Below are 25721 nucleotides of genomic sequence, written 5' to 3'. Positions count from 1 at the left end.
TACTGAAGAGCCACAGCAAAACGACTCCACTCTCACTCTCTCTCACTCTCTCTGACTCTCTCTCACTCTCTCTGACTCTCTCTCACTCTCTCTGACTCTCTCTTGCCTACTGTCCCCCCTCTCTCCCCCCTCTCTCTCTCTCTCTCCTCTCTCTCTCCCTCTCTCTCTCTCTCTCTCAGTATCCCTGCGCCTTTAGGAGGGGGGTGCCTGCCAACCATTGCCCACTCCTGCATCAGTGTGCGCTAAAATTACAGGAGGCAGCCTGTCAGCTGCCCTTTGTGACAATATTAGAATGTTACTACTGCAAGGGATGCCTTTCTTAATCGTTTCCCTCTCCGCTCATACGGATACAAGACTACAAAATATACTACATGGCCGGAATGACATTGGAAAGACCATACTCTCTACAGTACAAACACTTACCTCTTATGACCACTGTATAAATAAATACTATGTGGTCACTTCACAACTGTAGCAAATAAACAGAACAAGGTAGATTACCTTGTACATGTTGCACAAGACAAGGAAAAATAAACACGGTTCTGTCATGAATGCATGCAAATCACAATACACCTGTGACCGGTTGTCACTGTAAACAATATAATCTAAAACATTTGTTAGATTATACGATTATTTTCAGAAAAATAAGGTTTACGCACCACATGGATACGCAATGAATAGGACTCCACTTGTGTCACACAGCATTCACTACAGCATCGGTCTCTGAGGATATATCGATTAGACCACCCCATTGGTTTTATCAGCCTCTGCAGCAAAATTAATGGCCAGGCATTCATAAAGAGGCACTGGAATCTTGGGCATGGCAGGGGAGCAATATAGACGCCAGTATCAATTTAAATAAATTAAAGTGAAAGTCTTAAATTATCAGCAGTATTTCTGTCTGTAATAAAGTGCTTTTTTGAAGAAAGACTCATTCTGATTGGCTGGGCCTGGCTCCCCAGTGAGTGGACCTTGCTCCCTATGGCTGCACCCCTGCCCAGTCATGTGAAATCCATAGATTAGGGCCTAATGATTTTATTTCAATTGACTGATTTCCTTCTATGAACTGTAAAATTGTTGAAATTGTTGCATGTTGCGTTAATATTTTTGTTCAGTATACAGTGGGGAAAAAAAGTATTTAGTCAGCCACCAATTGTGCAAGTTCTCCCACTTAAAAAGATGAGAGAGGCCTGTAATTTTCATCATAGGTACACGTCAACTATGACAGACAAATTGAGAAAAAAAATCCAGAAAATCACATTGTAGGATTTTTAATGAATTTATTTTCAAATTATGGTGGAAAATAAGTATTTGGTCACCTACAAACAAGCAAGATTTCTGGCTCTCACAGACCTGTAACTTCTTCTTTAAGAGGATCCTCTGTCCTCCACTCGTTACCTGTATTAATGGCACTTGTTTGAACTTGTTATCAGTATAAAAGACACCTGTCCACAACCTCAAACAGTCACACTCCAAACTCCACTATGGCCAAGACCAAAGAGCTGTCAAAGGACACCAGAAACAAAATTGTAGACCTGCACCAGGCTGGGAAGACTGAATCTGCAATAGGTAAGCAGCTTGGTTTGAAGAAATCAACTGTGGGAGCAATTATTAGGAAATGGAAGACATACAAGACCACTGATAATCTCCCTCGATCTGGGGCTCCACGCAAGATCTCACCCCGTGGGGTCAAAATGATCACAAGAATGGTGAGCAAAAATCCCAGAACCAGGACCTAGTGAATGACCTGCAGAGAGCTGGGACCAAAGTAACAAAGCCTACCATCAGTAACACACTACGCCGCCAGGGACTCAAATCCTGCAGTGCCAGACGTGTCCCCCTGCTTAAGCCAGTACATGTCCAGGCCTGTCTGAAGTTTGCTAGAGTGCATTTGGATGATCCAGAAGAGGATTGGGAGAATGTCATATGGTCAGATGAAACCAAAATATAACTTTTTGGTAAAAACTCAACTCGTCGTGTTTGGAGGACAAAGAATGCTGAGTTGCATCCAAAGAACACCATACCTACTGTGAAGCATGGGGGTGGAAACATCATGCTTTGGGGCTGTTTTTCTGCAAAGGGACCAGGACGACTGATCCGTGTAAAGGAAAGAATGAATGGGGCCATGTATCGTGAGATTTTGAGTGAAAACCTCCTTCCATCAGCAAGGGCATTGAAGATGAAACGTGGCTGGGTCTTTCAGCATGACAATGACCCCAAACACACCGCCCGGGCAATGAAGGAGTGGCTTCGTAAGAAGCATTTCAAGGTCCTGGAGTGGCCTAGTCAGTCTCCAGATCTCAACCCCATAGAAAATCTTTGGAGGGAGTTGAAAGTCCGTGTTGCCCAGCGACAGCCCCAAAACATCACTGCTCTAGAGGAGATCTGCATGGAGGAATGGGCCAAAATACCAGCAACAGTGTGTGAAAACCTTGTGAAGAATTACAGAAAACGTTTGACCTGTGTCATTGCCAACAAAGGGTATATAACAAAGTATTGAGAAACTTTTGTTATTGACCAAATACTTATTTTCCACCATAATTTGCAAATACATTCATTAAAAATCCTACAATGTGATTTTCTGGATTTTTTTTTCTCATTTTGTCTGTCATAGTTGACGTGTACCTTTGATGAAAATTACAGGCCTCTCTCATCTTTTTAAGTGGGAGAACATGCACAATTGGTGGCTGACTAAATACTTTTTTCCCCCACTGTATTTGTGTGTACAGTCGTGGTCAAAAGTTTTGAGAATGACACAAATATTAATTTTCACAAAGTCTGCTGCCTCAGTTTTTATGATGGCAATTTGCATATACTCCAGAATGTTATGAAGAGTGATCAGATGATTTGCAATTAATTGCAAAGTCCCTCTTTGCCATGAAAATGAATTTAATCCCCCCCAAAAAAATCCACTGCATTTCAGCCCTGCCACAAAAGGACCAGCTGACATCATGTCAGTGATTCTCTCGTTAATACAGGTGAGAGTGTTGACGAGGACAAGGCTGGAGATCACTCTGTCATGCTGATTGAGTTAGAATAACAGACTGGAAGCTTTAAAAGGAGGGTGGTGCTTAAAATCATTGTTCTTCCTCTGTTAACCATGGTTACCTGCAAGGAAACACGTGCCGTCATCATTGCTTTGCACAAAAAGTCCTTCACAGGCAAGGATATTGCTGCTAGTAAGATTGCACATAAATCAACCATTTATCGGATCATCAAGAACTTCAAGGAGAGAGGTTCAATTGTTGTGAAGAAGGCTTCAGGGCACCCAAGAAAGTCCAGCAAGTGCCAGGACCGTCTCCTAAAGTTGATTCAGCTGCGGGATCGGGGCACCACCAGTACAGAGCTTGCTCAGGAATGGCAGCAGGCAGGTGTGAGTGCATCTGCACGCACAGTGAGGCGAAGACTTTTGGAGGATGGCCTGGTGTCAAGAAGGGCAGTGAAGAAGCCACTTCTCTCCAGGAAAAACATCAGGGACAGACTGAAATTCTGCAAAAGGTACAGGGATTGGACTGCTGAGGACTAGGGTAAAGTCATTTTCTCTGATGAATCCCCTTTCCGATTGTTTGGGGCATCCGGAAAAAAGCTTGTCCGGAGAAGACAAGGTGAGCGCTACCATCAGTCCTGTTTCATGGCAACAGTAAAGCATCCTGAGACCATTTATGTGTGGGGTTGCTTCTCAGCCAAGGGAGTGGGCTCACTCACAATTTTGCCTAAGAAGAAGGGTCAACACTGCAAATATTGACTCTTTGCATAAACTTAATGTAATTGTCAATAAAAGCCTTTGACACTTATGGAATGCTTGTAATTATACTTCAGTATACCATAGTAACATCTGACAAAAATATCTAAAAACACTGAAGCAGCAAACTTTGTGAAGACCAATACTTGTGTCATTCTCAAAACTTTTGACCACGACTGTAGGTGATTGACATGATTCTCTTGAATTTTGCTGTCAGTTTCATCGGCCAAAATTTCACATGCACGCATACACACACAAATTAATTACCCTCACAAATTTCCCCTTTCCATGCCTGCTTGGTGTAATCTATCTACCCCCGTTGAAGAATAGGTGGATAAGTGTTAACTAGATAATAATTAGCCCAATAATGACTAAAGGAGCCTATCATTACCCCTTATAGTCCACCTTACATGTTCTGTTTAAAGGTGAATTGGCTCTGGAAGCCAAAACAGCCAATCGATGCGGTACGGCTCTAGAAACATAAATCCCTTTCATATCACATCAAAATAATTTCACAAACGCAAAATACACATTTACTGAACACCGTTTTAACAGTTGAAGCCGACAGTATTTTTCAGCGACGACACATTTGTGGGATCCTCTTCCGTTTACACACAGGTGTTCTGAGACGCAGAACTCTCTCTTCCATCTGTTTTCCCTAAACAAGCCCTTTAATAGAGTACCACAGTATGAGTTATAATACCCATAAAACCTAGCGGTCAAACAGGGAAATGGTTCCAGTTTTAGAAACACTTAAAATAAGGGCTGTGTTTCGTGAAGGCTTACCGTTTTGATAACCATGTAAATCTCTCTCGGACAAGGCGACTTTTATCAATATATTTGCCTGTATTTTCCCCCAACAAATGAAATACTAATTAGGCGATCATAAAGAACTACACATGCCATGATTATCTGGACAGACTGCTGAATCGAGGCAAAGGTAAGAATCTCTGGATTAACTATCTAATGTTAGGTAAATGTAGTAATGAAAGAATTGGCTACATTTCTTTAAATGTATAATTCTGTGAACTGTCTTGGGCAAGTTTTAAATTTACACAATACCTGTTAGCAAAGGGGTCAGCTAGAGATGACAGGGAGTTGTAGTCTTGCATGTCTACTTTGATGCTAATTAGCATTTTCAAATCAGAGTAAATAGTGCGGAATATATTGATAAAAGTCACCTTGTCCGAGAGAGATTTACATGGTTATCAAAACATCACGCCAGGGTAAGCCTACACGAAACACAGCCCTTATTTTAAGCATTTCTAAAATCCCCTATGGGAAAAATTCATGGTGGAAAAACGATTGGAACCATTTCCCTGTTTGACAGCTAGGTTTTATGGGTATTGACACCTTCACTGTGGGGCTCTATGTGGAAATATGGCCTTGTGGGAAATCTAACCCTATAAAAGGTGTATCAATTTAACCTTTTGTTTTTGAAAATTATTTCTCACTGATATGAAAGACAAGGCCCTTATGCTTCCAAAACCATGGTCTCAACAAACTCAGAGTGCATGGACTCATAAGAAAACTCCAGAGAAGACTCCTTCATCCAATCACTCTTATGTGTAATGTACTGGAACTGAGAGTCATGATCAAGGGCTAAGAAGAGGGGAACCCAAGTCTTAGAAGGTTGGGATTTCACATGGTTGTAATGGAAACCCCCTAGGTAAAAATAACATCCAAATGATCAAACGTACCCATTAATGATTTCATCAAGTTTAATACATATGTAAAAATGCCATCTTATGTACATTCGTATAAAATGTGTTCTATCTGAAATTGTAAGATACAATAGCATAGCAATAACATTAACACTAGAAATGATTCACAAAAAACTAATCAGCCTATTGCACATCTTCGATCTAGCCACTGGTGAGAATGCTCATCATTGTTACCGTTTGTCCCTATAAACTCAACGAACAGGAAAATACTGTTGAATGTTGGGTTTCACGCGATGGGCCTATTGGTCAGATGTTCCTGCTTTGTCCAAATGGCTCAGTGCATCTATAAACAAAGACTGAATTCATGTCCAGAGTTAGACTGCCTCTGTGATAATCACTGTTGTATTATTGTCAACCTACACCATCTGTTAGGCCATCAGTCACAGAGAGGAAAGCCAGGTAATAGAAGACATTAATTAACAATCTATCCATCATGATTGTTAATACATTTAGTAACATTCAAAACGTTAATATATTTTGAATCAAGGTCTGGCTGTATATTCCACTTCAGTTGGCACCTCAGTCTAACCCTATACATTAAATCATGCAATAAACCATGTTCTATATGGATGTAAATGTCCATGAGTTACTCATAAAGACTACATTTAAATTATTAAGAAAAAGATAACATGAACTAGTATTTTACTCATGTTAAGTTAATGTCACTTGGTAAACAATAGGTTTGTAGATGAGACATAATGAGAGAGAGAATGAGTGGTTGTGGAGGCTGGAGGTGGTTGTGGAGGCTGGAGGTGGTTGTGGAGGCTGGAGGTGGTTGTGGAGGCAGTTGTGGAGGCTGGAGGTGGTTGTGGAGGCTGGAGGTGGTTGTGGAGGCGGTTGTGGAGGCTGGAGGTGGTTGTGGAGGCGGTTGGTGCTGTATGGAGTTCATCAGGGATCAATACTAGGACCGCTACATTATACTCCTCAGTGTTGTAGGCAGTTCATTACATACAGCCTATGTACAGTATGCTGTCAAATAATGATGGCAATAATTATATCAATAATAATAATATCAGCCTCAATTTAAAGTAAAAGTTCATATTTGTGCATTCTCAGCAACCAACGGTGCACCTCTTCATCATGGATGTCACCAGAGGAAAAGAGCCTAAGTCTAAAGTACTGTACACTACATCAAGTACAGTCAAAGCCACTATAACGGAGTGAAGAGTGCATCCATCGTCAGGACGTGCTCAGTCAGAAGACCACCATTCAACTCCACCAAGGTTAGAGTTTGTAAAACAGGGCACCCTTTGTAATTGGAAGTACTGAGCCTGAACCACTAGAATTAAAACCTGAAAAAGTCCTCCCTCCAAAGCCTAGCCCCTCTACAGCCATTAGACCTATGTAGATTGCATTGTGCCAGAGTTAGGAGGGAGACAACACCTGGTATTACAGACATCTCATTTTACACCGGGCATGCTCACACTCACTCACGCTCCTCAATCCTCCGGATGGCTCTGATTGGCTAATCTAGTGAGCATGCTCCCTGGGGCTCAACCCTGTTCTTGGGGAGCCAACCAACCAAGCCCACACCTCCAGGGGGCTCTCTCCTCTCCCTCCTGTCCTCCTCCTTTGTCAGTGTATCCCAGATGGTCGGAGTCTCAGAGAACTCTCCTCCTCTGGTAATGTGTCCCAGTCAGTCTCAGAGAACTCTCCTCCTCCTCTGGTAATGTGTCCCAGTCAGTCTCAGGGAACTCTCCTCCTCCTCCTCTGGTAATGTGTCCCAGTCAGTCTCAGGGAACTCTCCTCCTCCTCCTCTGGTAATGTGTCCCAGTCAGTCTCAGAGAACTCTCCTCCTCCTCCTCTGGTAATGTGTCCCAGTCAGTCTCAGAGAACTCTCCTCCTCCTCCTCTGGTAATGTGTCCCAGTCAGTCTCAGAGAACTCTCCTCCTCCTCTGGTAATGTGTCCCAGTCAGTCTCAGAGAACTCTCCTCCTCCTCCTCTGGTAATGTGTCCCAGTCAGTCTCAGACCACCAGTAGGGAACTCGTCTCAGACTACCTCATCTGACTCCAGATTGTATTCTTCATACAGGGCATCCAGGATGGCCAGTTGTTTCTCCATGGCAGGCAGGTAGACCCCCAGGTCCCGGTGCATGCCTGTGTTGAATCCTTCTTTCAGTTCATCCCCCTCTCTTGACACCAGGGCCGCCGCAAAGCTGCTGTAGGATGGTGCTGCTCGGAGGGCCAGCTGGGAACGGAAGAGATGAACAAACAGTCTCACACACAAACACACCAAGGTCATTATAGGTTTGTATTTCTATATTCCTTTTAAGATTTTTATTACAAATTCAGTTTAGTTTCAGTTAGTTTGCAGATCCACTTTACTCATTTTGATTTAGTTTCAGTTTTATAAAAACATTTATATTTCGTTTTTAGATTATTTAATTTCAGTTTTAGTGTTAGGCACAGAAAGAATCCTGTGTGTGGGAGGCATTTATGCCTTTAGTTTTTTGTGATGTCACTTCTTGCCACTGTGGGGCAGTAATGCATAAGGTGATGGGTCAGGATATAGGTTAGGTTAAGTTTAAAGGTACAACAACCAGGAGCATTGAAGCGCGAGGCTAAACTACTCCACTGTTTTGGTCCTGTACCACATTGTAGCAGCTGAAGCACCCGTGCACATGCTCTGTGTGACAGCAAAGTCTTGCACTGTGGCCTCCTGTAGCTCAGTTGGTAGAGCATGGCGCTTGCAACGCCAGGGTTGTGGGTTCGTTTCCCACGGAGGGCCAGTATGAAAATGTATGCACTCACTAACTGTAAGTCGCTCTGGATAAGAGCGTCTGCTAAACCATTTTTAAAAATGTGATCGTCTCAATGGACGCGTTTGGACAAGTAGATCACTTTTGTCAAGTAGGTGACCATCGTTGCAAGTTTCTACAGTTGCGCTTCACCGACTTCCTCCTGCAGCCATCGCCTGCATTGTATGAAAATAAATGCACTCACTAAACTGTAAGTCGCTCTGGATAAGTGTGTCTGCTAAATGACTAAAATGTAAAATGTATTGTAGGAGTCTCTATTGTCAATCAATCATTATGGTGTTTTTGTTTGGCCCACGCGAACGTGACCAAACATGATTGAAACAGGAACCAATTTGCTGTGATTTATATGTGCAGTGGATGTATACAAATACATATGAGGCGGTCTTTCACTGATGTGGACATTTACATTTTAGTCATTTAGCAGACTTTTAGTTACAGTTAGTGAGTGCATACATTTTTTTCTTCTTCGTTTTTTTCATACTGTCCCCCCGTGGGAATCGGACCCACAACCCTGGCATTGCAAACGCCATGCTCTACCAACTGAGCTACATCCCTGCCGTCATTCCCTCCCCTACCCTGGATGACGCTGGGCCAATTGTGCGCTGCCCCATCGGTCTCCCGGTCGCGGCCACGACAGAGCCTGGATCTCTAGTGGCACAGCTAGCACTGCGATGCAGTGCCTTAGACCACTGCGCCACTCGGGAGCACACATTATTATATTATGATTTCAGTGTGAGTATGTGATATGGGGGCTAGATACGTGTTTATTTCAACATTATAAAGAAAACCTTTTATAAACAATGGCAACACTGCCATGTTGATCTGAGCCTTTGCTGTTAGAGAACTACATTAGTATACGACTTTCGGCTGTCGCAGATCCTTAAACCCCATTGGATTTTTGCCCCCCCCCCCCCAAAAAAACTGAAACTGAACATAATTCATGTTTTCAGTTTAGTTTAGTTCGTTTTGGAGTCAAAGATAAGTTTCAGTATAGTTTTAGTTTGTCAGACGGATTTGTTAATTATTTTATTTCCGTTTACTAAATCGTTTTTTTTCCATGATTAGTTTGTTTCAGTTTACTATAGTAGCCTTGGCTCGCACACACACACACACACACACACACAAACACACACACACAACCACACACAACCACCCCAAAGTGGGCATGATCGCATGATGGGATACTTTTTCCAACTATAAACTGCTTCCCTAAAAGGAGCTTGACGACTGATTATTAAGTATTACTCACAGCAAATACACCTCGCACGACCCATCCATGATACTGCCGTAGACTCCGTCCATAAGCATTACCTGAATGAAGAGGAGTGTGTTAGGAATACAGAGGACATTATACAGTATATTACATCAGACCAAAAGAGGACTATCACCTAACCATTAACCGTGTGTGTGTACCACAGTGTTGCGATGCTAACTCACCCAGCGCTCCGGGGATATCCCTTTCCCCAGAGTTGACCTGGGACAGGAACTCCTTGAGGAACTTGAGTCCTCGTTTGAGCCACAGCAGGGCCTCGGTGGCTGAGTTGCGGACGCGGGCCACGCCGGTCTGCACCTCGTGGAGCACTATGGTCTGTAGTGTGGGGAAGCTGCCTGGGTCCGACGACAGCTTCTGGTGGATCTTCTACAGACAGCCACACAGGGAGGCAGAAGGACTTGTCACCATAAAGATAATGACTGCGGACCAAATGGCACCCGATTCCCTTTATAGTACACTATATAGGGAATAGGGTGCCATTTGGGATGCAGCCCAGCAGTTCTGATAGGTTTCTAAATCTGGTTGGTCATGTTGCCACTTAACAGGGTTACTTGTGCCATGATATAACAACACTCTATACCGTGTCTTATTTTCGTTGGCAGTAAAGTACTTGTGTCAAAGCTCTGCTTGTGAAATGTTCCAGTGCTTTATACACACAGCACTGCCTTATGATAATATCTCACTTTCACCTTCTAGCACATCAACTGTTACAACAATCTTTGTTTAGAGTGTATTCTGCACAACTGAAGTGCTCACAGGACAGGTTAAGGAGACTGGGTGGGTGTCCTAAATTGTACCCTATTTCCTCTGTAGTGTACTACTTTTGACCAGAGCCCTGTGGGCCATAGTCAAAAGTACTGTACTACTGTATATAGGGAATAGGGTGTCATTTGGGACATAACCGGTGGGTGTAAACGTCCATTTGGTCTAATTGTAACAACATGGAGGGAGGAGAGTCCCTCTTGTGGTCATTTAAAGAACTGTTGATACCGCTCAGAGGCTTTTACAACTGCACCCAGAATGTTATGCTGATTTGAGCAGCTTTTAAGGTTTTAGTAAATATAGTGTAAATTCCATTTCCTGTAATGTAAAATCAAACATTGTTCTAAACTCAAGGCAGCCCTTCCTCTTACCTTGATGTTGCCTGTAAAATCCATTTTAACTGGCGCAAATACTGTGGATCCTAGTTTGTCTGTGGAGAGAGTCCAATGTCACTTCAGTGCTGGATATTTTTTACACTATTGTTTGTCCTTGTGTGGCGGTTACACGGACATAGATTAAGGCTAGTCCTGGACTAAAACGCCAGTTCGATGGAGAATCTCCATTGAAAATGCTTTTGCGTCAATAATTAGTGTTAATCTGTGTCCGGGAACCCCCCCCCCCTTGGTGTTTTATTCCCCATGAACCATTACAAATTGATGTAGATTTCAATAGAATAATAAATTGACAAAACAACGAAGTATAACATGGAAGAGACAGTAAAGCCTGGAGGATCAAGAACAATGTGTGTGACATATAATACATCCCAGTACCTGAATATAGTTTATCACACTGACATGCATTATGGTGGGTCGGATCACATGAACAATGGACAGAGGGGTGTTGTATCTCTTCAAGGTGGATTACACACTCCAGACTCCACACAAGCACCCAAACACACACGCAAACACACACCCTCCCTCCCATGAAACCCATCCAGTTGATTAGTAAGTAAGAGAAAGAAATACCTCCAGTCAACCAGAGAACACATCCAATAGGATGATCAATTAGATGCAGATGAGGAGAGAACAGTATGAACGTGTGAGAGGAGAGAACAGTATGAACGTGTGAGAGGAGAGAACAGTATGAACGTGTGAGAGGAGAGAACAGTATGAACGTGTGAGAGGAGAGAACAGTATGAACGTGTGAGAGGAGAAGGGTTCATGAGAAAAAGAAGACACTGAAAGAAGAAAACATGAAGGATAGAGCATGCACTACCACCAGGTGGAAAAGATGATGATTTAGAAGAGATGGAATGATTGAGAAGAGGGGGGGGGGGGGGGAAGGAGACAGATGAGTGAGAAGTGACCGTCCTACCTAATACAGGCACTATTGCATAGCATGAGTCCAAAAAGGCTTGTGTAGGGATACCACTGTCTTCAACCAGTCTTATATCACTGAATCTAAAGAGAAGTCAAAGAGATTCAAACAGGGGGAGATATTAGTGAGGTCCAGCATCGGCAACCTTTATTTGATTCAATCAATAAAAACAATCAATCAAACAAAAACAGAAAAGAAAGGGGTAGAACCAAAGTGAAGCTAAAGACAAGATCCACACAAGACCATGCTGTCAGGCTATTGGGTGATTTGAGACTTGTTTTGAGTTCTTGTGTCTAACTTGGATATACCTGTATAATAAATAGTTATAATGTATCAAAAACATATCCGCTATGTTCCCCATCCTCTATGGTGTTGTTCTGAATACTTTTTCACTAGCTCTGTGTTCGAGGCTTACTGCACTTAAACACGTTAACACTGCTTAGATTGTCTCTCCCTGTCATTGGAATACTGTAACATCATAAGTGAACATCACGGTTCTGATCATTCACATCACGGTTCTGATCATTCAAATCACGGTTCTGATCATTCAAATCACGGTTCTGATCATTCAAATCCTAGCTTAATGCTGAATAACACTGTTAAAAGGGGCTTTCAAATGTCATCAAAGTGAAATGAAGAGTGAAATGATTACCAAAAAAACATGACCGACCCCAACATCAGATGAGGGCATCTCTGTAATAGTCATGTGATCAACAGAGAACACACCAGTGTAAAACTCGTTATATGTTCAAATGGATTTAAAAACAGTCATAAAACATTCAATGTTACCCTGTTTTAACCTAGCCTGAGTGCCAGTCTATGCTGTCATGCCAACTCCTTGTCAGTCATTAACAGCAATGGAGTTGGCAAGAGCACAAACAGATCTGGGACCAGACTAGTTTTGACCCTTTTTGTTTTTGCACAGGCAAGGAAAAACAACCTTTGCCCTTTCATACCCAAAGCATGAGCATTGGACCTAAACAGTACATATCAGAGTTGCATAATTCACAGCAAAATCTGAACACACTAAATAGATTAATCTCAATAATAAATACCTCATTGTGTAATCACAACGCCATTATAGTACCTAGAATAATTACAGGAAAAAAGGGTATTAATCGATTAGTGTATGTGTTGGCCCTTGTTCTGTCTAGTTACTGCTAGTGAAATAGCATTGAGCGCTGTTGTATAACAACTACACTCTGGGGTGATGTTTTCCCCTAGCGACAGATCTAGGCTCAGCTTTCCTTTCCCCAATCCTCCAATGCAAAAAGTGAAATCTAGGCAAGCCTAAATATCGTATATTGAGTGATAATTCATTTAAAATTAGTTTTTTATTTTCTTGTTTTTTCTTCGCACCAAGCTAAATTATCAAATGTCATTGGCAGATAATTTGGCATATTTTAAACTCAAAATATTTTCCCTTAATACGACTATGTCTCTGCGTTTTATGTCTCTGTGTTCAGTATAAAGGAAGTTGGAGGTAGTTTCGTAAGCCAATGCTAACTAATTTAGCTTAGCGCAAAGAATGAAAGTCTTCTGGATCAGCTAGCATGCTAGCAGATACCCAAGACTTCCAGTCTTTGAGCTAACGCTACATTGCCAATATCCTGAACTATCCCGGCTTCATTGCCAAAATCCCGAACTATCCCTTTAACCATTAGTGGGGGAAATGCAAAACTGACCCAAAATCAGCGTCTAGGGTCACCTTCACCCTACACCGTAATGTCTACAGTATTTGTCCCTCTTGCGGTGTGTCCCCATACCTGTGACTCATCGTATTGAAGAATGTGTCCACCTGTTCTGTCTCCTCTTCTTCTCTCTCTTCTTCCTCCGGCTTGGCTTCCTCTTGGTCAGTGACAGTTTCCTGTTGGTCCTGGGTCACTTCCTGTTTCTCTTCTTCTTGGGCATTGCTCATTTCCTGCTCCACCTCTTTGAATTCCTCCTCTTCCTGTGCTGGTTGGTCAGTGTGTTCTGGATCAGGGGTGGTTTGGGGAGCGGCCTCCTCCTCTTCCTCCTCCACTACAGACTCCTCTGGGTCCTGGTGGTCCCCGCCGGCTGGGCTATTCTCTGTATGGCACAGAGCCACACACACAACATGTTAACAAATGTTCTGTTCCAGTTGGCATCTATGAGCCATAGCAACTGGCATGTGAAACCCATTCAAGCAGAAATGGTCAATGCCATTTCAAGGAGAACTCTAAACCACTATCTTAAAAGTAGACAAGTCTCTGGGTATAGCACGTAGTGACAGAAGCACTTTCTGAGTTCCACATTTATCGTGTGCCAGCGATACGCATCTCTTCGTACATTTGGGTCCGTTATTTAAATCGTGCATTTGAACACGCAAGTGTATTTACAGTTGAAGTCGGAAGTTTACATACACTTAGGTTGGAGTCATAAAATATTGTTTTTCAACCACTCCACAAATTTCTTGTTAACAAAACTATAGTTTTGGCAAGTCGGTTAGGACATCTACATTGTGCATGACACAAGTAATTTTTCCCAACAATTGTTTACAGACAGATTATTTCACTGTATCACAATTCCAGTGGGTCAGAAGTTTACATGCACTAAGTTGACTGTGCCTTTAAACAGCTTGGAAAATTCCAGAAAATGATGTCATGGCTTTAGAAGCTTCTGATAGGCTAATCGACATAATTTTAGTCAATTGGTGTACCTGTGGATGTATTTCAAGGCCTACCTTCAAACTCAGTGCCTCTTTGCTTGACATCGTGGGAAAATCAAAAGAAATCAGCCAAGACCTCCGAACATTTTTTGTAGACCTCCACAAGTCTAGTTCATCCTTGGGAGCAATTTCCAAACGCCTGAAGGTACCATGTTCATCTGAGCAAACAATAGTACGCAAGTATACAGTGGGGAAAAAAAGTATTTAGTCAGCCACCAATTGTGCAAGTTCTCCCACTTAAAAAGATGAGAGAGGCCTGTAATTTTCATCATAGGTACACGTCAACTATGACAGACAAATAGAGCATTTTTTTCTCCAGAAAATCACATTGTAGGATTTTTTATGAATTTATTTGCAAATTATGGTGGAAAATAAGTATTTGGTCACCTACAAACAAGCAAGACACCTGGGGACCTATTGAATGACCTGCAGAGAGCTGGGACCAAAGTAACAAAGCCTACCATCAGTAACACACTACGCAACTCGTCGTGTTTGGAGGACAAAGAATGCTGAGTTGCATCCAAAGAACACCATACCTACTGTGAAGCATGGGGGTGGAAACATCATGCTTTGGGGCTGTTTTTCTGCAAAGGGACCAGGACGACTGATCCGTGTAAAGGAAAGAATGAATGGGGCCATGTATCGTGAGATTTTGAGTGAAAACCTCCTTCCATCAGCAAGGGCATTGAAGATGAAACGTGGCTGGGTCTTTCAGCATGACAATGATCCCAAACACACCGCCTGGGCAACGAAGGAGTGGCTTCGTAAGAAGCATTTCAAGGTCCTGGAGTGGCCTAGCCAGTCTCCAGATCTTAACCCCATAGAACATCTTTGGAGGGAGTTGAAAGTCCGTGTTGCCCAGCGACAGCCCCAAAACATCACTGCTCTAGAGGAGATCTGCATGGAGGAATGGGCCAAAATACCAGCAACAGTGTGTGAAAACCTTGTGAGAAACTTTTGTTATTGACCAAATACTTATTTTCCACCATAATTTGCAAATAAATTCATAAAAAATCCTACAATGTGATTTTCTGGAGAAAAAAAATCTCATTTTGTCTGTCATAGTTGACGTGTACCTATGATGAAAATTACAGGCCTCTCATCTTTTTAAGTGGGAGAACTTGCACAATTGGTGGCTGACTAAATACTTTTTTCCCCCACTGTAAACACCATGGGACCACGCAGCCGTCATACCACTCAGGAAGGAGACGCGTTCTGTCTCCTAGAGATTAAGTACTTTGGTGCGAAAAGTGCAAATCAATCCCAGAACAGCAGCAAAGGAACTTGTGAAGATGCTGGAGGAAACAGGTACAAAAGTATCTATATCCACAGTAAAACGAGTCCTATATCGACATAACCTGAAAGGCCGCTCAGCAAGGAAGAAGCCACTGCTCCAAAGCCGCCATAAAAAAGCCAGACTACGGATTGCAACTGCACATGGGGACAAAGATCGTACTTTTTGGAGAAATGTCCTCTGGTCTGATGAAACAAAAAAAGAACTGTTTGGCCATAATGACCATCGTTATGTTTGGAGGGAAAAGGGGGTCACTTGCAAGCCGAAGAACACCATCCCCAACCGTGAAGCACGGGGGTGGCAGCATCATGCTGTGGTGGTGCTTTGCTGCAGGAGGGACTGGTGCACGCCACAAAATAGATGGCATCATGAGGAAGGAAAATTATGTGGATATATTGAAGCAACATCTCAAGACATCAGTCAGAAAGTTAAAGCTTGGTCGCAAATGGGTCTTCCAAATGGATAATGACCCCAAGCATACTTCCAAAGTTGTGGCAAAATGGCTTAAGGACAACAAAGTCAAGGTATTGGAGTGGCCATCACAAAGCCCTGACCTCAATCCTATAGAAAATGTGTGGGCAGAACTGAAAAAGCGTGTGCGAGCAAGGAGGCCTACAAACCTGACTCAGTTACACCAGCTCTGTCAGGAGGAATGGGCCAAAATTCACCCAACTTATTGTGGGAAGCTTGTGGAAGGCTACCCGAAATGTTTGACCCAAGTTAAACAATTTAATGGCAATGCTACCAAATACTAATTGAGTGTATGTAAACTTCTGACCCACTGGGAATGTGATGAAAGAAATAAAAGCTGAAATAAATCATTCTCTCTACTATTATTCTGACATTTCACATTCTTAAAATAAAGTGGTGATCCTAACTGACCTAAGACAGGGAATTTTTACTAGGATAAAATGTCAGGATTTGTGAAAAACTGAGTTTAAATGTATTTGGCTAAGGTGTACATAAACTTCCGACTTCAACTGTAAATGAGAGACCTGTTGGGGGTGTTTGGGTGGTTCTCTCAGGGAGTGTGTCTGGTCCGTCTAGCTGGTCTGGTCCGTCTGCTCCAGAGTCAAGGATCTGGTTGTCATGGGCTACAGATCCTCCTGAGATTTCTTTTAACTCCCTCTGTCTGGGAAAACAAGACAAGAACCACTCACATCCTGGCCACAGAGTTATCATGGATACATATCTAAAGCTGTATTTTCATGCAGTTAGTGGAAATCTAACAATTCATGGAAGATCAAATCAAAATGTATTTGTCACATGCGCCAAATACAACAGGTGTAGACCTTACCGTGAAATGCTTACTTACAAACCCTTATCCAACAATTCGGTTCAAGAAATAGTTAAGAAAATATTTACTAAATAAAATAAAGTCAAAAATAAAATAAAAAGTAACAATAAAATAACGAGGCCATATACAGGGGGTACTGGTACCGAGTGAATGTGCGGGGGTACAGGTTAGTCAAGGTAATTTGTACATGTAGGTAGGGGTAAAGTAACTATGCATAGATAATAAACAGCGAGTAGCAGCAGTGTAAAAACAAAGGGGGGGGGGGGGGGGGGTTGGTCAATGTAAATAGTCCAGGTGGACATTTTATTAATTGTTCAGCAGTCTAATGGCTTGGGGGTAGAAGCTGTTAAGGAGCCTTTTGGACCTAGACTTGGCGCTCCGACAGCCTTTTGGACCTAGACTTGGCGCTCCGGTACCGCTTGCCGTGCAGAGAGAACAGTCTATGACTTGGGTGACTGGAGTCTTTGACAATTTTTTGGGCCTTCCTCTGACACTACCTAATACATAGGTCCTGGATGGCAGGAAGCTTGGCCCCAGTGATGTACTTGGCCGTATGCACTACCGTCTGTAGCGCCTTACGGTTGGATGCCAAGCAGTTGCCATGCCAGGCAGTGATGCAACCGGTCAGGATGCTCTCGATGGTGCAACTGTAGAAATTTTTGAGGATCTGGGGACCCATGCCAAATCTGGTCAGTCTCCTGAGGGGGAAAAGGTGTTGTCGTGGCCTCTTTACGACTGTCTTGGTGTGTTTGGACCATGATAGTTTGTTGGTGATGTGGACACCAAGGAACTTGAAACTCTCGACCCGCTCCACTACAGCCCTGTCGATGTTAATGAGGGCCTGTTCGGCCCTCCTTTTCCTGTAGTCCACGATCATCTCCTTTGTCTTGGTCACGTTAAGGGAGAGGTTGTTATCCTGGCACCACACGGCCAGGTCTCTGACCTCCTCCCTATAGGCTGTCTAATCGTTGTCGGTGATCAGGCCTACCACTGTTGTGTCTTCAGCAAACTTAATGATGGTGTTGGAGTCGTGCTTGGCCACGTAGTCGTGGGTGAACAGGGAGTACAGGAGGGGACTAAGCACGCACCCCTGAGGGGCCCCAGTGTTGCGGATCAGCGTGGCAGATGTGTTGTTGCCTACCCTTACCATCTGGGGGGTGGCCCGTCAGGAAGTCCAGGATCCAGTTGCAGAGGGAGGTGCTTAGTCCCAGGGTCCTTAGCGATGAGCTTTGTGGGCACTATGGTGTTGAAAGCTGAGTTGTAGTCAATGAACAGCATTCTCACATAGGTGTTCCTTTTGTCCAGGTGGGAAAAGGCAGTGTGGAGTGTGATTAAGATTGCGTCATCTGTGGATCTGTTGGGGCGGTATGTGAATCGGAGTGGGTCTAGGGTTTCCGGGATGATGGTGTTGATGTGAGCCATGACCAGCCTTTCAAAGCACTTCATGCCTTCAGTGCTACAGGTTAGTTAAGGTAAGTGCTACAGGGCGGTAGTCATTTAGGCAGGTTACCTTCGCATTCTTGGGCACAGGGACTATGGTGGTCTGCTTGAAACATGTAGGTATTACAGACTCGGTCAGGGAGAGGTTGTAAATGTCAGTGAAGACACTTGCCAGTTGGTCCGCGCATGCTCTGAGTACACGCCCTGGTAATCCGTCTGGCCCCGCAGCCTTGTGAATGTTGACCTGTTTAAAGGGCTTGCTCACATCGGCTACAGAAAGCGTGATCGCACAGTCATCCGGAACAGATGCTCTCATGCATGCTCCAAGATGGAGATAAGGGAGTGTGTTCCATAAAGGTGGAATGCTGGTGTAAAGGTTAAGACCGTGAGCAACAAGTTAGCTTGAAACCAAACTTCTGAAAAGAGAGCCACCTACTTTTCCTGATTTGATTGATTGACAGGTTTGACCTGTGGAACAAAGAAAATAGCACATTAGCCAAAGACAGTACAGTAAGAAGATAGGATAAAACTGCTCTCCAATAGAAATCCCTGATCACACTTGTAGGCGATGTAATGGCGACGTTGGCTAGCTAAGCTCATACGTAGAATTACGTCATCGGTTCTAACGGTCGTCTTGCACCGAACTGCGCATGTGCAGGCCGTCAAATCAAAAGGCTGTCCTTCGATATAAAGTTGTTTTTGACTCAAATGAAAACATATCCGTTTGTCACGAGGTTGGAGTAATAACATGTTCAACTACTTAATGAAGACATTGGCTCCAATCTAGGTTGGGACTTTAGATTTTTAGAAAAAAATTGCATTGTTTAGAAAGGGTGCAAAGGTGTATTGAGTTATTGCACACGCGCACTTCAGAGTAGGCGTTCCCTAACTCAAATATATGCTAGAACACGCCAATAGGATCTCGCTAGTTCGTGCTTGGCTCTGCCCACCTCCTTGCTTGTTCTGCCCACTATGACTCATTTGTTCCCATTTGAAACGACGGGCTGTGGTCCATCTTGGTTTAGTTATACAAATCTTTGGTATCTCTATGCGTACGTTGGTACCTTCTGGGGTTTGATGGTGGCCACGGGAGGTGACCCGGGCGGGGTCTTTGTGGCCTGGTCTGAGCTGAAGGTGCGGTTGGCGATCAGCATGCACTCCTCCAACGTCTTGAGGAAGGTGGTGCATGTAGACTTCACCATGGTGCCAGAGTTCTCCCCTGGCTGAAACAGACACACAGATATACACAACCATCAACTCCTAAGCAGATTGCTTATGCCATTGCTTATCCCTTGCTTGTGCTGTAAAAGTGACTGTCCATTTGCATAGCAACATACATAGCAACCAAATCCAATGGCGACTGAAACAGAGCATCCATACTGAACTCAGTGAGAAAAGATTCTATGGTTGCACAGAGAGTAAATAGGCCATTGAAACCTCAGCCCTCCCTCTGTCTTACCTCCTCAGTCTCCTCACTGTCCTTGATCTGGTTGACTTGCTGGAGGAGAAGGTCACAGTACAGCCTCAACTCTGACATCTTGGTCTTCAGAGCCTCTGTGTTCTCCTGGTGCTCTGAGAGAGAGCGAGAGAGTGAGAGAGATGTCGCTTCTTGAAAATATCCTTGGCTGTGTAATTTCAATTTTTAAGATTAATAAAGCTCATATTCAGTGCATACATTTCTCTTTCTATAATACACAATGTCCAGTGTTCTGTTGGTGAGTCTTGGGTTGATAGTCACTAGACTGGATGCTTTATGTTATGCATTAAACTCATATCTGTTGATAGTGATTGACGCCAGACTGTTGTGTACTCAACACACTGATTATTATTGTATTTTCTGTGAAACACTGATTCTTTAGCAGCTGACACCTTTTGTTTTGACTTCCTACAAGCCTCTCGGCTGGCGTTTACAGAACAGTTGTCTGCTGATCAGAGAAGGCCAAGTAGACCATTTCTCTGCTTCTGTGCTGGAGGTGTCTCCCTGTTGTAACTTGTAATAAACAGGATTGGCTTTATCTGCAACTGCTCTTCTCTTTTGTTCACCTGGAAATTACTTTTAAAGGTTACGTCCCAAATGACACCCTACTCCCTATTTAGTGCACTACTTTTGAGCAGTGCCAATAGGCTCTGGTGAAAACTAGTGCACTATTTGGGAATAGATGCCATTTGGGATGCAGAAGTTCTCACTTGCTTACTGTAGATCATCAACTAGATTCAGCCGCGGGCCAATTTTTTTCTTGAGCGGATGGTCAGGGGGCCGGAACATAGTTACAAATAATTTGTAGACTTCAAATTGACCGGAAGAATCCTAAAAATATATAATATTTTACTAAAACATTAATTTCAAACCTTGCTTACATTTATACGATCACATATCTCTCCATTATACGTGGGAATACTTTGGAACAGATTTCCAAAATTAAAATCACTCTGCGCTGATTTGCTGGTGTTTTTACAGTCTCATGTTCAGACAAACAAACAACTGGTTTTGGGTTTTTTTTCTTCAGAAAACTGGGGAGGGACAAATCATTTCACCCACGGGCCACCAGTTGAGGAACCCTGCTGTAGATATTGAGTTATAACACATTAATTTAATGAAGTCAGTTTGATAGCTTTTAAGAGGTCACCTATGCTTTTAAGAGGTCACCCATGTTTTTAAGAGGTCACCCATGTAGCCCTACATGTCCATGACAGACACCAGGTTCACGTACAACAGGTCAAACCAAGCCAAATAAAATACCCACACAACAGCATGAAATCGTGTTTCATTCAAGCTATTGTGTGTTTTCAGACTTGTTTGGAGTAACCCAAAGCTATCACCTTACCTTTCTCTCTCTTGGTTCGGTTGTCTGTGAGGCAGGCCTTTGCAGATCCCAAGGCGACCAGCCATTTCTGCCTCTCCGCTGCGTTGATGGCTCTGAGGTAGAAGTACTGTTCTCCAGGGATGGTCAGGTCAACACGTGTGAAGTCAGAGGAGTGGACTAGTAGGGGGTGAGAGATGGAGTGGAAGAGAGAGAAAGACAAAGAGGGGGTAAACCTGAGTTAGCAGCATCCTCAAGGGTGTAGGACAGTGGTTCACAACCTTTTTCGGGTTAGTGTACCACCAACTGAATTTTGCTCTGCCCGGAATTCCCCTGAAGTACCCCCTCATGTGCATTTTATCAGTAAGTCTATGGTCTCATGAGTCTTCAAGTCCCCCTGTGGATAGGCCAAGCACCCTGAGGGGTCCTAGTACCCCAGGTTGGGAACCACTGGTGTCGTATGTGGCCAACCGTATGTGGTTGTTATGTTGTCTATAGTTTGTCTGCCTTTGTATATTCCACTTAATTTGTACACTAGAGCACTATATGTTGGGTCATATGTATATAGGCACACAGGTAACCAGGAAGTGGTAAAGAGCTTTTCAAATGGAAGGTTTGGTGAGTAGTGATATTTATATGACTAAAACAATATAGGCTAAGCTTCAGATTGACTCTTCAGTATGGTGTAGCCCATCTAGTTCAAAGGAGCGCAACAGTTAGCATGTTGTCATAATACCGGCCACAGTCTTTACCAAGCCAATAATAGCTAACAAGTACCAACCTTGTATTTCACACACTGAGATTTTGATGCTGCCCTTGCATCCTTTCCAGGAATCTTCTTGGGAGTCATAGTAGGACAAAGTCCCTCCTTCCAGTACAAACCAGCGAGGCTGCCAACCTGGAAAAAGGGATGTTGATAACTATGACCATTATGTAAAACAACACTATTCATTGTAACCTGTAATAGCTATCTTGCTAACACAGCAAGACATATGACGCATGACTCAGTGGCATCCAATGACAATTAGCTAACTAGCTAGCTAAGGTTAGAGCATGTTGATTTTCTGGCTGATTACCTGTCCAGCTAGTTGTTAGCTAACTAGCTAGCTATCTGACTCAAAGCCGACTTATTCAGAAGCTCAGTTAGCTAGCTACATAGTTACTACATACCACTTATGTAATTTGTCCACTTGTATAGGATTCCCTCCATTCTTCATCTGTTTCTGAGGTTCATTACTTGTTTATCAGAACAAGACGCCAACCACAGCTGATCCTGGAGACTCAATTTAATTCCCAAGTAAGATTTTCGGCGCTAAAGGACCCATTTCATTTGGACTACGACAGAAAAGTACGTAAGTCATACATGAATGGGGTTCCATGTGATCGCGTGAGATCCCGCCCAGTTATATGACGTCAAAGGAATTTGCGTTTTAGGGCCTGTGTACGTAACATTGTGGGAGGAACTATGTATGTCCTCCAATGAACAGAAAGTATTTAGAAATTGGGTGTGGCCTCCAAAAATTCTCTCCAGTCGCAAAAGTGGTGGTCTCGCAACTGAACAACGGAAACATTTTGTTAATGCAAGTACCCCTCTAACGTTTGCCTGGCACGTAGGTAGCAATTGATCTAGACTCCATGCAACATTGTTGCACACTTGTTAATCAGGCCTTGTCTATTTAGTTTTGTACTCTGGTTTGATATATCTATCCAACCAGCAACCACTGAAATGTTACTCCTATCTTTTTGGTCAATTGTTTCGTGCTTTTTGTATGTGAATGGCGCTAAACTACCCGAACCAGAGGTGAAATTTGAGGTTTTACATAAACCCTTTATCTGCTTTCAGAAGTCGAAATATGGAGACATACTTCTTGTGCACTTCGAGGGATTTCTGGAGAGCAATGGCACCATGTTTCATTCCAGGTGACTTGTTGAAATCGATATGGAATGCTCTGTTGATTGGATACGTTTCCGTTGCTTCTTGCTGCAATCTTACAGTCTACTAACCAATGGTCAACCAATCCATCACACTCGAGGGTTGAATTGCCCACCAAATGAATCCCCCTGATCACACTCTCATAACAACGGCATGTTTGTGGACATTGACAATCACTGTGTTTGTTTGTTTTTCTGATTGTTAAACCGGTTGGTTAAAGGGATAGTCCAATCAAAAACTATATTTCGGTATTTTGTTAATTAGTCCACTGTCAATACAATCCTAAAAATGGTGCATGTCAGCACTGTAATGACGCGTTTTTGCCCGTGAGCCAGAGGAGGCTGGTGGGAGAAGCTATAGGAGGACGGGCTCATTGTAATGGCTGATATGAAATATATGGAATGGTATCAAGCATATGGAAACCACATGTTTGACTCCGTTTCATAAATTACCCTTTCCAGCCATTACAATGAGCCAGTCCTCCTATAGCTCCTCCCACCAGCCACCACTGGCATGAACTATCCCTTTAATTTAGGGTTTACTGATTTTCCTTTAAAAACACTATGATGGATCTGTGTGACTCTTGGCAGCCTTAACCACGGGGATAAGCAGCCAGTGTGGTTCACCCTGGGGATCCAAGAGGTGATCAAGGGTTGGGATAAGGGGCTGAAGAACATGTGTTCAGGAGAGAGGAGGAAGCTCACTATCCCCCCAGCTCTGGCCTATGGCAAAGAGGGAAAAGGTATTACACATGTGTTAACATAGGACTACCAGTAGCCTAATGCTTACCGAATCCTTCATACCCAATTACAGAACGTTAGCCTACCGGTACAAGAGGAAAATGTGTGATCTCCTGAGACACTGAAATCCATAATTACTTTAATTGGCTAGGTGCTCCTTTTGTGTCAAGTGTCAAGGGTCAATGTCATCAGATGCATCACAAATGGGACAATATTCCCTAGTGCATTACTTTTGACTAGAGCGCTCTGGATGGAAGTAGTACACTAGGGAATAGGATGCCATTTGGGACACAGACATCATGTCATGTTGCTCAGTTTTGTTTCCAGGCAAAATCCCCCCTGAGAGTACGTTGATCTTTGACATTGAGATCATGGAGATTCGGAACGGTCCCAGGTCCCATGAGTCATTCCAGGAGATGGATCTCAGCGATACTGTTACACCAGGCTAAACTCAATCAAGCCCAGTATTTGAACCCAGGTCTAGTGTTTGTTAATCTCCTGTAGGCAGATTATTTTACTTCTGGGTTACAGAGATTAGGTGTTTGTTTATGTGAGGGTTTTATGTTCTCTCTTTGACAGGTGAAGGAGTACCTAAGGAAAGAGTTTGAAAGACATGGCTACCATGCTAATGACACGCACCATGAGGCGATGGTGGAGGACGAGGATGAAGATGGATTCATATCTTCTAGAGAGTTTACCTACAAACACGATGAGCTGTAGAAGTCTGAATTTTATAAGGTTGGTTTACAGTAGATCAAGCGACTGTCTGTGGATAACGTGTCGTTAGCCCAAGTATAAACCAGCCTTTACTCCTATTAACATGTCATTTCATTTTCACTATGTTCAATCGGTCCTGAATTTACAATTAAAGTGTTCTGAGGAGCGCCAGGGTTTACTGGCATATATATATTTAGGAGATTTTTGTATTTTTCAGGGATTTGTGGGTATGAAATTGCCTTGAATACGTATCATAGAGAACACTAAGTCCATCCACTGCATTTATGCCAAATGTGACCCATGTACAGTTATTTAGATTCATTTAAATGATTTTCTGTATAGACACATATTTTTGTGTTAGTCTTTAGTTCAAGTACAAGTCTTTAGTCTTTAGTTCAAGTACAAGGCTGATGGTGAATGATGGGGTCACCAATTTGTAAAGTATCATACAGTATTTCTAAGAATATCTGTATTTGTCAGCCACTGAAATCAAATGCCTTTTCATAAAACTCTCAGAAGAACTGCGCCACCAATGCCTTTAGAGAGAAGTACTCATAGCAGAGTACAGGATGATCAGTAGAGGGCGCTCTTTCTCCTGTTTTCATACCAATACCCAAAGTGCAGAACAACTCCTTTGCTTACTTGTAGAGAACAGTTTAAATTAAAAGGTCACAGAAGACCGTTCCATCACTAGTATTTGTCCCCCTATTTCACACCATCTGTAACACAGGGGTAAATAAGCAGATTACATAGAGCAAAGGGGAATACAGTATGAAGGAATGACCTGGTTCATTCTTTTTCAACTCAGGTTCACGCAGATGTACACTACCGTTCAAAGGTTTGGGGTAACTTAGACATTTCCTTGTTTTCGAAAGAAAAGCAATTTTTTTGTCCATTAAAATAACATCAAATTGATCAGAAATACAGTGTAGACATTGTTAATGTTGTAAATGTCTATTGTAGCTGGAAACGGCTGCTTTTTAAGGTCCTCAACTGGCAGCTTCATTAAATAGTACCCGCAAAACACCAGTCTCAACGTCAACAGTGAAGATGCGACTCCGGGATGCTGAACTTCTAGGCAGAGTTGCAAAGAAAAAGCCAAATCTCAGACTGCCCATCTTAATCTTTTTTTTTTATTGGCCAGTCTGAGATATGGCTAGAAGGTCAGCATCTCGGAGTCGCCTCTTCACTGTTGACATTGAGACTGGTGTTTTGCGGGTACTATTTAATGAA

The 25721-nt window shown here is 43.0% G+C and overlaps 2 protein-coding genes across 2 annotated transcripts; one reads left to right on the top strand and one right to left on the bottom strand.

Moving 5' to 3' along the window:
• Window positions 1-5449: 5449 nt before the first annotated feature.
• Window positions 5450-22441, bottom strand: LOC311118471 (pleckstrin homology domain-containing family A member 8-like). Its single transcript, XM_084157633.1, has 13 exons — window positions 22269-22441; window positions 21880-21996; window positions 21123-21278; window positions 19757-19869; window positions 19362-19520; window positions 18734-18765; window positions 16556-16692; window positions 13344-13647; window positions 11575-11660; window positions 10632-10690; window positions 9663-9864; window positions 9475-9536; window positions 5450-7654 (listed from the first exon to the last, which is right to left on the bottom strand). Exons 1-13 carry the CDS (start codon window positions 22306-22308, stop codon window positions 7457-7459), a joined length of 1665 nt encoding a protein of 554 aa, XP_084013759.1. The 5' UTR covers window positions 22309-22441; the 3' UTR covers window positions 5450-7456.
• Window positions 22442-22711: 270 nt separating this feature from the next.
• On the top strand, window positions 22712-25446 carry LOC311107416 (peptidyl-prolyl cis-trans isomerase FKBP14-like). Its single transcript, XM_084149908.1, has 4 exons — window positions 22712-23018; window positions 23622-23773; window positions 24099-24205; window positions 24351-25446. The coding sequence occupies exons 1-4, from the start codon at window positions 22825-22827 to the stop codon at window positions 24489-24491; spliced, it is 594 nt and encodes a 197-aa protein (XP_084006034.1). The 5' UTR covers window positions 22712-22824; the 3' UTR covers window positions 24492-25446.
• The last annotated feature ends 275 nt before the right edge of the window (window positions 25447-25721 follow it).

Source organism: Coregonus lavaretus (assembly GCF_964263955.1).
Source record: "Coregonus lavaretus genome assembly, chromosome: 3".
Lineage (NCBI taxonomy): Eukaryota > Metazoa > Chordata > Actinopteri > Salmoniformes > Salmonidae > Coregonus > Coregonus lavaretus.
This window is presented reverse-complemented; position numbering and strand designations above follow the sequence as displayed.

Excerpts from the sequence above, each read along its gene's own strand:
- LOC311118471 (XM_084157633.1), bottom strand. The coding sequence starts at position 22,308 with ATGGAGGGAATCCTATACAAGTGGACAAATTACATAAGTG. Across the intron at positions 10,691-11,574 it reads TGCAATAGTGCCTGTATTAG|ACAAACTAGGATCCACAGTA; the intron begins GTAGGACGGTCA and ends CTCTCTCCACAG. Across the intron at positions 9,537-9,662 it reads GGATATCCCCGGAGCGCTGG|GTAATGCTTATGGACGGAGT; the intron begins GTGAGTTAGCAT and ends CTCTTCATTCAG.
- LOC311107416 (XM_084149908.1), top strand. The coding sequence starts at position 22,825 with ATGTTACTCCTATCTTTTTGGTCAATTGTTTCGTGCTTTTTGTATGTG. Across the intron at positions 23,019-23,621 it reads GGCACCATGTTTCATTCCAG|CCTTAACCACGGGGATAAGC; the intron begins GTGACTTGTTGA and ends GACTCTTGGCAG. Across the intron at positions 23,774-24,098 it reads CTATGGCAAAGAGGGAAAAG|GCAAAATCCCCCCTGAGAGT; the intron begins GTATTACACATG and ends TTTTGTTTCCAG.